At 36.5% G+C, this 17,075-nt stretch overlaps 1 protein-coding gene across 3 annotated transcripts in view; it reads left to right on the top strand.

Moving 5' to 3' along the window:
- Nucleotides 1-725: 725 nt before the first annotated feature.
- The window catches only part of LOC123676930, a 70,210-nt gene continuing 53,860 nt past the window's right edge, over nucleotides 726-17,075 (top strand). The window contains exons 1-2 of one of the 3 annotated variants that reach the window (XM_045613276.1): nucleotides 726-810; nucleotides 8,274-8,574. In XM_045613276.1, coding sequence (XP_045469232.1) covers nucleotides 8,393-8,574 — 182 coding nt within the window. In that variant the 5' untranslated portion in view covers nucleotides 726-810; nucleotides 8,274-8,392. Of the gene's footprint in view, nucleotides 971-8,273; nucleotides 8,575-17,075 lie in introns of all 3 variants that reach the window. The other 2 variants (XM_045613267.1, XM_045613282.1) reach the window with 2 other exon arrangements.

The raw sequence follows: 17,075 nt of genomic DNA, 5'->3' as shown, positions 1-17,075 counted from the left end.
TTTTCTCTTTGCTAGTGTCCATCCTTGACGCGCGCTCAAACTGAACTGAGTCAAGTTAATGTAATCACAAAAGTGTCAGAAAAGTTTTTGTAGTATGAAATCTCATGTTTCTAATATACAGATACTAAAGTCATCTATCGGAAAAATAATGGATTTCTTTTTACTGCACATGATAATTGCTTTTTCTGATCGTGTAAATAAGATACACTGATGATCGATTCTCACATATTGCTCAGTTGCTAACAAGAATTAATTAATTAACAAAGAATTAATATCACAGATTAGTAATTTAGTTTGAATTTGAATCCTGTTAAAATTGAGTCGACTTTCTAACGACTGTATTATTACACGTTTCTACTCTGATGAACGTCGCTTTTGTTTGACTTGATCATATACATATAATAATATTATTCTATGTCAAGTAAATTAGTTATTGTGTCCTTCACTGTTGAACCAAAATGGGGGTTTTTTCTTTGTGGGAAAAACCCTTAGAACATAGAATACTCCTATTGCAGGATTCTGAAGATGATTTATTGTATCCTCTAACATATAGGGGGCAGCAGTAGATATGAAAAATTACAGTGACTACAGTAGAGTCACTGTAATTCCTGTTTGCTGAGGATGCCATCTATTATCTTAACCAAATATTTCAATTGTAATCTTTCTATGGTCACGGTATCAAATAAATGATTGGATTTCTTGATTTTCTGTTTACCGTGTTCTGATCAGATGTGAACCCATACGTCAAAGATTTTAGGTTTGAGAAACTAGTGTCTGTTTTGCTGCTTGGTGGTCGAAACTGTCAAACTGGTACAACAATTTTTTTTATATAATTCTACCATTGAACGATATTCTGATTCGTGTTATTCGTACGTGCGGCGCTAAAAGTGTTTATAACAAGTGTATTCATTTTTGTGTTGAGTGGTTGATTTTGTGTGAACTTTAATAAATACGGAAATAAATTGGGGAGGTAAGGTTTTTAGTTAACCTACTATTGTTTGGTTTTTTCATTATCCGCTTCTTGATCTGTATTAATATATACGTAGGTTAATTTTTTTTTATCCATTTGGAGGTATGCTTTGAACGTTTGAACTGATGTTAGGTGGATAGGATATTCAAAGAGTATTCCACATACCTGAGTAATCCAATATTTTTAATTCAGGTAAATAAGATTTTCCCTCGTATTTTCTTTCCTGAAAGACAAGTTCTGATTTCTGATTCTTTATTTCAATATAAATAATACTCAATGTTGTTGATGTATATTGAACCGATTTTTTTCTGTTTGACTTTGAAGCAGATGGTTTGTTGGAGAAGAATGTAAAACATTAAAAGTAGCAGACCCAAAACATCACCTTGTGCGAAGGCAATTAAAATCATCTGAAAATTTCATTTTATTGAAAACAGGATTCGTCATGTGAAGGTCTTTATTGTTCTTGTTTATTGTTTGATATTTTTTATTTTTGTCCCAATTCTCCTAGGCTTGTGAGACCTCTCAAAAGCTCTAAAACTTAGGAGTTCGTGAGACCGGTTGTGTTCTTTGTAGGCTTTGTTACTGTGACCCATCGCCGCTTCAGGCGTAGTAATGTTCAATTTTTACTGAACAGCGAAGTGTTACAGATTTTTTCTATTAACTGGTGCATTCAACATATGGTACCTAAAATTTGAAATTTTCGTTGGTCTTTAAATGTATCTAATTATTTTACCCATTGTCCTCAGGTTGTGTCATTGTTTATGGATTGTAGATAACAAAATCTACATAGGTAGGTTTTCATGAAAATATTAACGAAATTTCAAGATTTCAGATCATATTACGCTAAGCTTGATTTCTCAAAACTATCGAATCAAAAGTTCGTTAGAAACCTTTCGTCATTATGACACTTATTTCTCTGAATTTTTTAAAAGTACTGAATTCAAAAACTTCTTCGATTTTCACATAATAAGATGACTAATTCTTACCCTTATTTCTGAAATTCCTCCCAATATTCAACATTTTGATGGATTTACTGTTCAAGGAGAGATGTTTTTATTGTTTAACATCACTATTCATATTGAACTATGAATATTTTCGAAAGATTTTATTTATATTAAGTATAATAACTTGATACCCAAATTCTTCAAAAATATTCGTAATGAAGAAATTCATTTAGTTTACTCATTTGTTCATTTTTTCTATTAGTTTATTCATCTTGGTTTTGATTGAACTATTCCATTTCATACGTCACCCCAACGTAATTTGATTTTTTTCGATTATGAGGCTCTCACTCCCATTTTAATTTAATTAGGTTTATTTTTAACTTTATATCATATTTATATACTGTGAGAATGAAACGTATCTATCAGCTAGTTAGATCAGCTACTAGTTAATAATATTAATTATGATTTTATTTATTGAAACTTCTTAGTTACTCAACTTTGTTGCAACTGATCATTACAAAAACAATCCTGTGTACCTGAAAAGCCGAGTGAAAACCTTTTTAATCGCATATATTCATTTATTTTCATTTTCGCTTATATACACACTACCAAGCTTTTATACCCATTTCACCCAGTAAAAAGTTATTGAGGAGTAAGGAGTATTTTTTTATTACAATTTTTTTGAAATAGAATAAATAGCAAAAGTGTAGACTTTTATAGAAGTAATTTTTTCTGAAAATGGAAATTTAACCAAAAATTATGCTATCGAGAAGGCTATTTAAATTTTAACAATTGCCCTATTTAGCATCGATACAAGAACGAATTCGACGAGGCATGCTATCTATCAAGTTGTCAATTTCTTCTAGGAGAACTTTTGCCTATATTTCCCTAAAATAGCTTGTGTAAGTTGATCTGTATTGCCATGGTTGTTTTGACCAGCTCTAATATTTCGTATGCATTATTGCAAAATTGCTCTATACGATTCAGATCCGGTGAGGAAGAAGGCCACTTTAAAATTGCAGTTGAGCTTTTAAGAGAAATTTTACAACTCTGCTAGTATGTGGATGTGTTTTAGGAGCATAAATGAAAAAAAACCGTCAAAACCACCTAGCCAGAGCCTGACAATAGGTTGCAATACTAAATCAAAATACCTTTGACCTGTTAGGATTTGTCGAATGGGATATATAATATATAAAGCAAGTACTTTCTATGTATTTCGGGATAGGTTTGGCAGCACGGAACCTAGTTTGTTGTTTCCCTCAGTCCCTCTACCTCTTAAAATGAGAATTCCTCGGTTATCGGATCGTAGGCCAATTCCGGTTTTATCCAGTCTCCAATTTTCATTCTCCAAACACCAATTTGAGCGTCAGCTTCCTTTTGCCCTGAAAGTTCTGGAACCTTTAGCTGTCTTCTGCTAAATAACTCGAGCGCGAAGTCTTCTTCTGAAAGTTTCGAAAGAAACACTCACACCTGTAGCTTGTAAAAGTTGCCTTTGTAGCTCTGGATGAGATTTCTTCTTGCTATTTGTGCTACAAAAAGATCTCTGCTCTTCTCTATAGTTATTTTTCCATGAATTCTCTTCGGTCTTTTCTTTAGGTTTCCCAATTCCAGAAACCTTGAATACGAGCTTGAATAGGTTTTTGAAACAACCACTTGTGTAATCACCACTGTTCTTGCAATCTACCTTTGTGACATGCTTTGTTCTGGCTGAGGGGCAAAGCAATAACTCGTAGGTGAAACAGTAAAATTGAAACTGCCAAGCAAATATTATCAAGTTATTTTTCATCTACATGCCATGTTAGTAAACGCAAGTACATTTTCATAGCTTGTAAGAAAAAATAAACGAATATTCAATATTAATACTGGGCGATTCCATATAAATTTCATACGCCATAAATAAGTGTAAACGGTTTTTCAATGAGAGGTATCTTTTTGATATTAACAAAAAGAGTGCTTGTGCTCGATAACTTCACGAGTTCCGTCTTCAAGTTCTCGAAGCGATTATGGAGCATTGGCATAGACCATATTTTTCATATGGTCTTGAAAAAGTCTGAAGGTGTTGAATCACAAGATCTCGGTGACCAATTGTGATTACCTTTTTGAGAAATAACACGATCAGGAAACTTTTCATTGTTTCGTTGCTTGTGTGGCACGGAGTGCCGTCTTGTTGAAAATAAACGTAGTCGACATCAATTTCTTTGACTTCCAGCCAAAAAAAACATTAATTATAGATCAATAGCTCAATCCATTAACCGTATTTTCGAATAAGTAAGGTCCAATCAAGGCACCAGCCCAAAAATTGCAGCAAACAGTGACACGTTGAGGATGGCAAAGCCGAGGGTAAAGCTTTTCAACAATGATTCTTCGATTTTCCGAGCCACAATTCTAGTTATCAACTTCCAAGCTGAAAATGCTCCCAAGATGAAAATGAGCCTCATCACTGAAGATGATGTTCTGATGAAAATCCGGATTATTGTGATGCATTTCAAAGATCTAATCGGCCAAGATACGATTGCTAGTGATCGAACGGTTTGGGTTCTTGTGTTAACTGGACTTTAAAAACCTTAAGACCTGAGTCTTCATAAAAAGTACGGTGTAATGAAGTTTGTGGAATGCCTAATTCCCAAGATCTGTGAGGAATCGACTAACATGGGTTTTGTTTTCTTAATCCGGATTTGCTCTTAGAACTGTTTGAGCTAAGAGAATATCATTCCCAGATCCAGAACTTGGACCTTACTATATTGACGCTTCGATCTTCAGATTAGTTTTTTTTTTTTTTTTGTTGATAAATGTTTCCATAGTCAAATCATAACACAAAATTTGAAAATTTAAAGATCCTACATAAAGAAAGTAATTACTATAAATTAACACTATTAGAACAGCACGAAATTTTAAAAAACAAAGATAGTCAACATTTACTAAACGAAATGTCTGATTTCACCATACGCGACAATAGTATTTTCAAATTAATAAATTCCCGCCAATAATTGTTCCAAAGATAGACATATGCCATACTACGTAAACAGACTTCCTCACTTTCGTCTAATCTAAAATCAACACAACCACGCAAGAAAAATTCTTCGAAGAATATAATTGATATTTATTGTCAAAATAAAAACTTTAAATTGCATATTGAAGATCAAATCGATGAATATATACTATCTATCATACGTATAATCCACCTCAATGTACGGTAGGTAATTGATTGCACGCTCTCACTGAGATAACCTCAAATTTTGTCAAATTAATAACATAAAGTTTCATAAATGTATATTTTCAGCTGGCCTGATGATGGTTAATATACCGAAATCGATTGCCAAAGATTAAATAATTCATTTCAACAGTGTGTTTTTATCGTTCTTGAAACTTCAGATTAGTCATGCGATGCGTCTAGTACCAAACTGTGAGCGCACACGAATATTCGCTCTAGCAGTCCCCAGACTATCGTCAGTCGTCGAGTTATGAAATTTGTTTTCTATTATCCGATTTGCCGCCACAACTGTTTAAGCTAAGGGGATATCATTCCTATATTCAGAACTTAGACCTTACAATATTGACGCTTCGATTTCCAGATTCGACATGAGATGCGCCTAGTATCAAACTGTGAGCGCACACGAATAGTCGCGCTAACAGTCCCCAGACTATCGTCAGTCGGCGGGTTATTAAATTTGTTTTCTATTATCCGATTTGCCGCCATAACTATTTAAGCTAAGGGGATATCATTCCTATATTCAGAACTTAGACCTTACAATATTGACGCTTCGATTTCCAGATTCGACATGAGATGCGCCTAGTATCAAACTGTGAGCGCACACGAATAGTCGCGCTAACAGTCCCCAGACTATCGTCAGACGGCGGGTTATTAAATTTGTTTTCTATTATCCGATTTGCCGCCATAACTGTTTAAGCTAAGGGGATATCATTCCTATATTCAGAACTTAGACCTTACAATATTGACGCTTCGATTTCCAGATTCGACATGAGATGCGCCTAGTATCAAACTGTGAGCGCACACGAATAGTCGCGCTAACAGTCCCCAGACTATCGTCAGTCGGCGGGTTATTAAATTTGTTTTCTATTATCCGATTTGCCGCCATAACTGTTTAAGCTAAGGGGATATCATTCCTATATTCAGAACTTAGACCTTACAATATTGACGCTTCGATTTCCAGATTCGACATGAGATGCGCCTAGTATCAAACTGTGAGCGCACACGAATAGTCGCGCTAACAGTCCCCAGACTATCGTCAGTCGGCGGGTTATTAAATTTGTTTTCTATTATCCGATTTGCCGCCATAACTATTTAAGCTAAGGGGATATCATTCCTATATTCAGAACTTAGACCTTACAATATTGACGCTTCGATTTCCAGATTCGACATGAGATGCGCCTAGTATCAAACTGTGAGCGCACACGAATAGTCGCGCTAACAGTCCCCAGACTATCGTCAGACGGCGGGTTATTAAATTTGTTTTCTATTATCCGATTTGCCGCCATAACTGTTTAAGCTAAGGGGATATCATTCCTATATTCAGAACTTAGACCTTACAATATTGACGCTTCGATTTCCAGATTCGACATGAGATGCGCCTAGTATCAAACTGTGAGCGCACACGAATAGTCGCGCTAACAGTCCCCAGACTATCGTCAGTCGGCGGGTTATTAAATTTGTTTTCTATTATCCGATTTGCCGCCATAACTGTTTAAGCTAAGGGGATATCATTCCTATATTCAGAACTTAGACCTTACAATATTGACGCTTCGATTTCCAGATTCGACATGAGATGCGCCTAGTATCAAACTGTGAGCGCACACGAATAGTCGCGCTAACAGTCTCCAGACTATCGTCAGTCGGCAGGTTATTAAATTTGTTTTCTATTATCCGATTTGCCGCCATAACTGTTTAAGCTAAGGGGATATCATTCCTATATTCAGAACTTAGACCTTACGCTTCGATTTCCAGATTCGACATGAAATGCGCCTAGTATCAAACTGTGAGCGCACACGAATAGTCACGCTAGCAGTCTCTAGACTTTTGTCAGTTGTCGGGCTGTTAAATTTATTTTCGATTATCCGATTTGTCGCCACAACTGTTTGAGCTTAGGGGATTTCATTTCCATATTCAGAACTTAGACCTTAGAATACTGACGCTTCGATTTTCAGATTCGTCATGCGATGCGCCTAGTCCCAAACTGTGAGTGCACACGAATAGTCGCGAAAGCAGTCGCCAGACCATCGTCAGTCGTCGGGTTATGAAATTTGTTTTCTATTATCCGATTTGCCGCTACAACTTATTAAGCTTAGGGAATATCATTGCTATATTCAGAACTTGGACTTTACAATATTGACGCTTCGATTTTCAGATTCGTCATGCGATGCGCCTAGTCCTAAACTGTGAGTGCACACGAATAGTCGCGAAAGCAGTCGCCAGACCCTCGTCAGTCGTCGGGTTAGGAAATTTGTTTTCTATTATCCGATTTGCCGCTACAACTTATTAAGCTTAGGGAATATCATTGCTATATTCAGAACTTGGACTTTACAATATTGACGCTTCGATTTCAGATTCGTCATGCGATGCGCCTAGTCCCAAACTGTGAGTGCACACGAATAGTCGCGAAAGCAGTCGCCAGACCATCGTCAGTCGTCGGGTTATGAAATTTGTTTTCTATTATCCGATTTGCCGCTACAACTTATTAAGCTTAGGGAATATCATTGCTATATTCAGAACTTGGACTTTACAATATTGACGCTTCGATTTTCAGATTCGTCATGCGATGCGCCTAGTCCTAAACTGTGAGTGCACACGAATAGTCGCGAAAGCAGTCGCCAGACCCTCGTCAGTCGTCGGGTTAGGAAATTTGTTTTCTATTATCCGATTTGCCGCTACAACTTATTAAGCTTAGGGAATATCATTGCTATATTCAGAACTTGGACTTTACAATATTGACGCTTCGATTTCAGATTCGTCATGCGATGCGCCTAGTCCCAAACTGTGAGTGCACACGAATAGTCGCGAAAGCAGTCGCCAGACCATCGTCAGTCGTCGGGTTATGAAATTTGTTTTCTATTATCCGATTTGCCGCTACAACTTATTAAGCTTAGGGAATATCATTGCTATATTCAGAACTTGGACTTTACAATATTGACGTTTCGATTTCAGATTCGTCATGCGATGCGCCTAGTCCCAAACTGTGAGTGCACACGAATAGTCGCGAAAGCAGTCGCCAGACCATCGTCAGTCGTCGGGTTATGAAATTTGTTTTCTATTATCCGATTTGCCGCTACAACTTATTAAGCTTAGGGAATATCATTGCTATATTCAGAACTTGGACTTTACAATATTGACGTTTCGATTTCAGATTCGTCATGCGATGCGCCTAGTCCCAAACTGTGAGTGCACACGAATAGTCGCGCTAGCAGTCGCCCGACTATCCTTCGTCGTCAAGTTATGCCCTGAACGGCACCTGCGCCGCACTGCATGACCAACGGAAGAAACGCCGCCGCCGTGGGCATGGCGTCCTTTATGACGAAGAAGAAGAAGTACAAGTTCCAGGTGGATGTCTGCCTCGAGGAGCTGCTCGAGGTACCCTTCATATCGGCGGTGCTATTTGCCAAGCTGCGCCTGCTTGACGGAGGGAGCTTTCAGGACCACAGTGGCAGGTGAGTCAAGCGCAGTGGCTTCAAAAAATCTTACGTTATTTTGAGAAATCTCTAAAGTCATAAAAAATAATTGATTTTCAGTTGAGGAAAAAGTTATGTGAAACTCTAGTTATGTCAATTCTGAATTACAGCCTTGTTTTGTGTTATCCTTTTTTGATTCAGACAACAAAAAATCGTCTTCAGGTGATCCAAAATTACTGCTGCAGATTCATTTTCGGCCTCCGTAAATATGATCTAGTATCGGCCAAAATAAATGAACTTGGTTGGCTCAGGGTGGGTAACTTGTAAAAATACCATTTAAGCTCGCTGGTTTATCGTGTCCTTGCGACCTCTGCTCCACCCTACCTTAAGGAGAGACTCATGTACAGGGGAGGTTTGCATGAACGTTGTTTACGCTATTCTCATACTCTACTTTTGCCAAGATTCCGTCTTTTCGTTTCGAGTCGAGGTTTCACTTACAACAAAGTCACTGTTTATAACTCAGTTCCTTCAAGCTACAAAACACGCTCAGAGATGTTTTTAAAACGAAATTAAAAAAAAGTACTGTTGCAATTGCAGGGTGAATAAGTTTGCACATCTTTTTTTTTCCTGATGTTTGCAACAGAATATAATTTTATGTTCAGTTTATTGTATTATTCGCAAGAATTGTACTTTTTTCTGTTATTACAAATTTTTGTTTTTTTTTAAAGAGGTTGAGTAAAAGTAAAACTTCGCCTCTTGATGTGTATTTATCTTTTCTTTAATAATAGTAATTTACGTAACAAGTCCGGAAAATAGGGTTTTTTTGGACGAATAGACAAAATTCCAGGACGAGCGTAAGCGAGTCCTGGAAGTCTGTGAGTCCAAAAAAACCATTTTCGGGCGTGTTGCGTACAATATTTTTTCGGCAACCAAGTAAAATAACACTATCGTTGCTGCTTTCCATATTTTATTGCGATTGCGATCAAAAAACATGAAAATTTTTGACAACTAATTTCATATGAACTGTCAGCCGGTTATCTCGGTTGCTATGGATTCTATGATTCTTTTCCGGCCTAGTCCGGGAAGTACGTACTTTCCGGACTAGGCCGGGAAATGCTACTTTCTCAGAGAAAAAGCGTCCGGGAAGTGCTCACTTCCCGGACGGTTGCCGAAAAAGGCAATTTATTATAATATTATTATGATTATTTAATATACAGGGTCGTTCATGAAGGATTTTGTGCAGAATCACTCTGAATTTAGTTATGAAAAGTAGCATGCGATGGTTTTAGATCGTGAACTTTTGGCTGAAATACAGGGTGTTCCTAAATTGGGGGTACAAAGGAAATGGTAGTTTCCTTGGATAATTTTAAGAAAAAATGCCCTATATACATAGGTCCGCAAGCTCTCCGTTTTTGAGATCTGTGACGATTCGTGAAGCATGGTTCAGACGAAACTTTTGAAAACACTCTTTGTGTTCACAAAACCCGAGTTTTGGTCCACCGGCATCCGAAATGAAAACATGAATCATATCTTTCAATTTATTTCGGTTGCCGATTCTAATTTGCGTGGAAAATCGCCCGTGGAAAGTCGTTTTCCCGTGAATTCCCGGCAATCCCCCAGATATTTCTGAATGCCGAATTGCATTCCTATCTCGGATCGGAATCCTCGGATTTCGAGGCTGCACCTAACGACCGGGTCGCTCAAACGATTTATAAAAAGTTTCCCGCTTGGGAAATGTGAGTAATGAAAATTCACAACTCTCCGGTCATCGTGTGTCACCTGACATGTTTGAATTGTTGTTGCCATGGAGTTGTCGTCTGCTCGATAAAGTGCCCCTGGGGATGGAAACCCCCATGCAGACGTATGTATATAGATAGCGAATCAAAGCATAACCGACATGCGACGTTATTTTCTATTTAAGGGTTTTCACCATTCGTTTCGTTTTCCGGTTGTATATGTAGGTGCAAGAGGGTGCAGTGCACTGGGACTCCCGAAGTTGAGGGGCCCCCAAGCCCTCACCAGCAAATCTTGTTTGAACTAGCTAAAAACAATTTTATACTACGAATAACTCAATTCGACTATAGATAATTCATTAAGTTTATTACAATTTTTGCGTTAACTTCGATACGAGAGTACCAGTACCAAGTACTGAGCAGTACTTGGTACCACTTTCAAATTTGTCTATAATACGACGAATAGTTATTCGATTATAAATGAAGGTCGTCAATGAATTCTTCTTGCAATTCTCACAGTATTGACAAAAGAGTTCTGATTTCGATAAAACAATTTCTAAACCTTGTCGAGGCGTAGATATATCTTACATGATCAGATGACATAACCTACTGAAGAAAAATGATTGTGAGAGATGTCAAAAAAAATCAGTGCGGCCATTATAACCGTTTTGTATTGTGTAGTAGGTACTGTTATGTTTTTTTTAGGAATTAATATTGAAATAGGGATATGTCTAGGATAAGATGTCTAAAACCATGGTGTATGCACTCCTCAAATTTTGAATGCAATGACATTCGAGCAAATTGAAAATATTAGTTTTAGTTCGTGGCGGCGCCGCATTGTCATACTTGTCATTTCGATCTTTTTTCGTTGATTTTGATTGGATACATTAATTAAAACCCGATACTGACCAAATCAAAAGCGATGTGTAACCGAGTATGATCGTGCAAAGTCGTGAAACAAAACACGAAACGTTTACTGGAATGAATTCATATATTTGAAATAGAGAGAGTTTATTGGTATTTCAATCTTAATTTGTTGATAGCGCTACCTACAGTTGACATAACGACGCTCAACTAATATTCTCAAAATTGGCAAAACAAAAGCTAATCAGTCCATACACCTGGTTTTTAGACATCTTAGTCTAGGAAAAACCTATTGTTTACTTCCAAATTCAAAATTCAAATTAAAAAGATTCAAAGGAAATTTTTCTAAATTGATCATAAATTTGAAATTAGAATTATATATTGTCAAAGTTGAAATTTTTTGTAATGTAATTTAGAAATAGGTATGGTGTATTGAAGAAAATGTGATTTATGAAAATTCCAAAATTCAAGTGACAGCAGGTGATAGATAAGCCATAGTACCATAGACAGGACACAGAGGTAGAAAAATTATGCTGGAAGAGAGCAGAGACGTCAGAATAAAAGAACAAGACGTCAATAGAGAAAATAAAATAAAAATCAGAAGTGTAAAATTGAAGGAAATTGAATAAATTGAATAAATAACAATATAATGAGTAACTGGAGGCAGAAGAATATTATGAGTTTGATAGAAGGCAGAACGAAGAAAATGAAATTTGGAAAATTTTAATATAATGTAATCTTTGAAGAGGAAGATTTCACTCAATTCAAAAGGACATCGAATGAAAAATAATATTAGAAATGCTTAGATAAGTAATTAGTTAGTAAGGTTAAGTTCTTATTGTTTAAAAAATATATATAATTCGAAATTTGAATGCTCAAAATTATTTTGAATGACTAAAACCCAACCCAATTCTTGAAATTTTCAAAATAACTGATAGATATAATATCAGTTGGTTTTGGAAAACCCTTCATTATATCATAATAATAGATCAATGAGGGCGAAAAATTCAAGGGGAGTTTTTCAATTAAAAAATTTTTCACCAATCACTATTCGGGTTTGATACAATTCCACGAGCGCCAAAAGGCAGTGTTTTAGTTTTCTTTAAAAAGAAAAAATTACACAAATATGTATTTCGGTGATGTTTCCTCATGGCTCTAAGAGAGAAGAAGACGAAAATACTCTTAGGGAGGCTGAATCTGAACACAGGTTTTTCAAATAAATTTTTTTAGACTTTTTTGTGACAACGAAATGACAGTTATTGACAGTTTTGTTATTTACAATATTCAATAAGTTGATAATAATAATAATGACAATAAGTTCAATAAGGCATTAAAATAAAAACAAAAGATCGATAATATTGTCTCTACAAATTCAAATTTATGTAATCCAAAAAACGACATTACACTTATGATAGATATGATAGATTTGAGTTTACTGCCGAAATAAGGTATTTTTGTTAGGTAATAGAAGACGAATTCCTACACTGCAGGAAGGTATTTCAAAATCATTCAGCTAGCCCATAGTCATAATATGTAGTCACCTCAAATTATCTTTTTTTTTAACAAAATGTATATGTATTACAAAAACCTGTTCACTATAATTATGCCCATAAGAAAACTAGCGACAACAAAAAGTCACTTCAATTTGAGTTCTCGTACCAACGACCTTGCAGTTACATCATAATAACTGATCCTAACCTATTGAATAACTCTAGTGTATAAATCGATTTACGGCATAACAATCTGATATATCGATATTAGCATCGGAACAAGTTTATACAGGACCGTTATTGCATATGAAGACACGTCCATTATTACATTTACATGGCGATTATATGATCGTTATCTCCGAGATTTATTAACGTTTTCGAAGATTTTTGCTTACTATTGCTGAACGTATCTATGTAATAGATTGTTTTATGAGGTGATAATGAATAATTGTTAATTGCAAGCATCGTAGATGTTGAATGTTATCGGATTACTGTTCAAAGTCAAATTTTTATTACTTTTATACGGGGTGTTGACAAAAGGGTGTCAAACATCTGATTAGGTTATAGAGTTTATCATAATATCGATAAATATCTGCATAATATTAAGCAAAATATTGGTTGGTTCGTTCTTTAACAGGCCAATTGAAAAGTCCCCGGTCTACCATAGTAAAACACATTTTTTTTTGGCAATATTCGATTTTATTATTCAACATAGTTGCCTTCGAGGGTAATACAGCGATTATAGCGATTTTCCAACTTTTCGATACCATTTTTGTAGTAAGATTTGTCTTTCGCTTCAAAATAAGCCCCAGTTTCGGCGATTACTTCTTCATTGGCGCTAAATTTCCTTCCAGCGAGCATTCTTTTGAGGTCTGAGAACAGGAAAAAGTCGCTGGGGGCCAGATCTGGCGAATACGTTGGATGCAGAAGCAATTCGAAGCCCAATTCATACAATTTTGCCATTGTTGTCATTGATTTGTGACACGGGGCATTGTCTCGATGAATCAGCACTATATTCATTTTTTTCAACAATTTCATCCTTTAAAAGATCCAATAACGCTATATAATAATCGCTGATAGTCTGGAAATGATGGAGCCATGTTTCATCCATTGTCACATATCGCTGCAAAAATTCAGGCTTTTTGCACCTAAATAGCTTCAAACACTGCTCAGAATCATTTGATTGTGAGCTCGCGCGGCACCCATTTTTCACTCAGCTTTCTCATATACAAATATTCGTGAATGATTTGATGTACACGTTCAAATGATATCTTCATAATGTCTGCTATCTCGATCAACTTCACTTTACGGTCATTCAAAATTATTTTGATTTTTTCGTCGGCGACAGCCTCTTTTGGGCGTCCACTGCGTTCGCCGTCTTCGGTGCTAATTTCATCAAGTTTAACCTTGGCATACCAATCAATGTTAGTTGATTTTCCTGTTGCAGACCCTGGAAACTCTTCATCAAGTCAAGATTTTACTTCAATTGTATTTTTTCCCTTCAAAAAGCAATATTTTATCAGCACACGAAATTCTTTTTTTTCTTTCTTTTTTCAAATAACAAAAGAAGCTACACTCACAACGCAATATCTCACGAACTATTGGTCGGACTGATGTCAAATTTTGACACGTATCGTTTGAAGGTTGGTACTAATTAAAAATCATATTGATTGAATACTAGCAGTTAGCACCGCCATCTGTGCATCAGACCGGGGACTTTTCAATTAGCCTATTAAATACCTAACAAAAATGAACGTAAAAGTAATCAGTTACCTGTGGGTACTAATATTAACTTGTGGCAACTTGCGAACAGTGGAATTTGGTATCAACTCAAGAAAATAATACTTTTGAAGCGAAAAATCATTTAATAATCAACTTTTCACTTTTTTTCTACTCTCTGTATGTTAGAATCTTTCGTCATTAATAAATCAAATCTAATATCGTCGTCGAGTTGAAGAAAGATAATTTTCTATTTAAACATTATGCAAAGGGTTTCTTCATTTCACAAAATGACGATAATTAAATTAACCAAAGTATGGTATAAAAGATAATGAATAAGCACAAAAATTGTGAATTATGACGCACAAAATCGAAAATAATATTTTTGGAATGATATAAAAAGATTAAAATCAAACTGTTCGATCAGTAATCAATAAGGTATGATTGGATCTTTCATCGCAGCGGATGCAGCCAAATTACTCTCGTGATATCGTCCTTGCCAAATTTTCCGCCGGAAAAACCATCAGTTGGGTAAGATCGTTGAAACGTGACTCAAAACGACGATATTTTTGGATTGTACGACGCCATGAACTTGGTGCGAGAATGTTGAACCCAGAAGTGGACTGTAAGAATTTTTTTCTGAGGTAAAGATGCCGAGTCTCAGCATCATCTGCCGGTTTAGTTTGTTTACGTAGCTCCATTTCTTCAATTTGTCTGATGTGCGTTTTGAAATTTTAAGAATTATTGATAGAATTATACAGGGGAGACTGCGTGAAAAATAATTACAGTTCGCTCTATAACTTGAAATTGATGAAAATTTTAAAGTTTATATATGTATAACATACCGACCTGAAGAAATCAACATGTAGTTGACGAAACAATTGTTGCGTTGAATAGAGTTGGAGGAAATTAATTCATCAGTATGAAAATATTTGAGGCTTATGATGAATCGCCTATATCAAAACAATGAGGAAACACTCACCTCACGTCAGTAACTTTTATGATTCTGCTGACTATATCATCATGAAATTCTGCACGAGGCTTGAAATTGTTTTGTTCATGAAAAGAGTTTTCCCACCAGTTTCACTTTTGCCAGTCGTGAAGGTGCTTCACGACGACCCAAAAGTGGTTTGGTTTTGTGAACTGTGCAAATTTTCTCCATTTTTGTAGTGAATTATAACAATGTCAGTGCGTTGTTGAAGCGTGTATCGTTCCATTTATAGTAATTGAGTAGTTATTTCTTGTCAAATGTCAAAAGATGACAGCTGTCCAGATAGAGGATTTTGCTTCTGCCGTTTTGCAATATATGGCTGTAGTGGCAAGTGGTAGTCGAAATAAACAGATCGTAGATGTCATACAATAAGCTAAGCCATCGAAATATTAGTGGATTTGTGTCTGCATCATAAAGTTATCCTCGTTCAAACATGTCAGCTTACGAGCCAAATTCTCGTCATTTGCGGGAGGTTTTAATTTTCTGCTTCGATATGATGAAATCTGCGGCTAAGGCTCGTCGAATGCTCCCAAATTCTTATAGTGAGGCTGCTTTTAGTGGAAAAACTTGTCGAGAGTGGTTTCAACGCTTCAAGAACGGTGAAGACCAGGTGGAAGAGAGAAGGTTTTCGAAGATGCATGATCAAGACTCGTTTCAAACGCAACAATAATTGGCAGGATCATTGACAGTGACTCGACAAGGCATGTAAAAACGCCTGAAAGTCATGGGAATGATTCAGAAACAAGGAAATTCGGTGCCGTACGAGTTGAAGCCGAGAGATGATGAAGCGTTTGTTTGGTTGTGAACAGCTGCTTGCAAGGCAAAGACGGAAGAGATTTCTGCATCGCATTCTGACTGGATACGAAAAATGGGTTCATTACGATCCAAGCGCAGAATATTATGGGGATATCCCGACCATGCTCCCAAGTCGACGGCTACACCGAATATTCACGGTTCCAAGGTCATGCTCAGTATTTGGTGGGATCAACTCTGCATAGTGTATTATGAGTTGTTAAAACCGATTGAAACAATCTCTGGCGATCGTTATCGGACGCAATTAATGCGTTGGAGCCGAGCATTGAAAGACAAACGGCCGCAATACAATGAGAGACATGACAAAATGATTTAACAGCAAGACAATGCCCAAACACACGTTGCGAAAGTGGTCAAGCCATACGTGGAAACGTTGTAATGTGAAATCCTACCCCACCCGCCGTATTCTCCAGACGTTGCTCCCTCGGACTATCTTCTGTTTCGATCAATGGCGCACGGCCTGGCTAATGAAGAAGTGAAAAATTGGATCGATTCGTGGATCGCTTCAAAAGATGACCAGTTTTTCAACGCGGGATTCGTACGCTTCCCGAAAGATGGAAGATAGTTGTGGCCAACGATGGACAATACTTTGAATCATAAATGTATAACCATTTTTTTACCATAAGCCTCGAATTCGAGGAAAAAAACGGCTGAAGCAAAGTTGTACGCCTATGTATTTATTATTGACAACAACAAACCGACAAGGCTTAATAAGTGTTCAATTCATATTAATTCCCATTCAAAAGTTATCTCGCTCGATTCAACCGTCGAGGTTACGAACACAGACTCGAACATTCTATTGTGCGCTTATCTCCATTAAATTTAAATGTAGATTGCTGTAAATTCGCTTTTAATCTAATCTTCCTCCATTAATTGCCGAAAATCGTCCAACGAAACAATTGAAATAGCCGTGAATGGAGTGGTTGTTAT

The sequence above is a fragment of the Harmonia axyridis genome, chromosome 1 (assembly GCF_914767665.1).
Source record: "Harmonia axyridis chromosome 1, icHarAxyr1.1, whole genome shotgun sequence".
In the NCBI taxonomy this organism is placed as follows: Eukaryota; Metazoa; Arthropoda; class Insecta; order Coleoptera; family Coccinellidae; genus Harmonia; species Harmonia axyridis.
The sequence above is the reverse complement of the archived record's forward strand: the minus strand, read 5'-3'. Positions and strand labels throughout refer to the sequence as shown.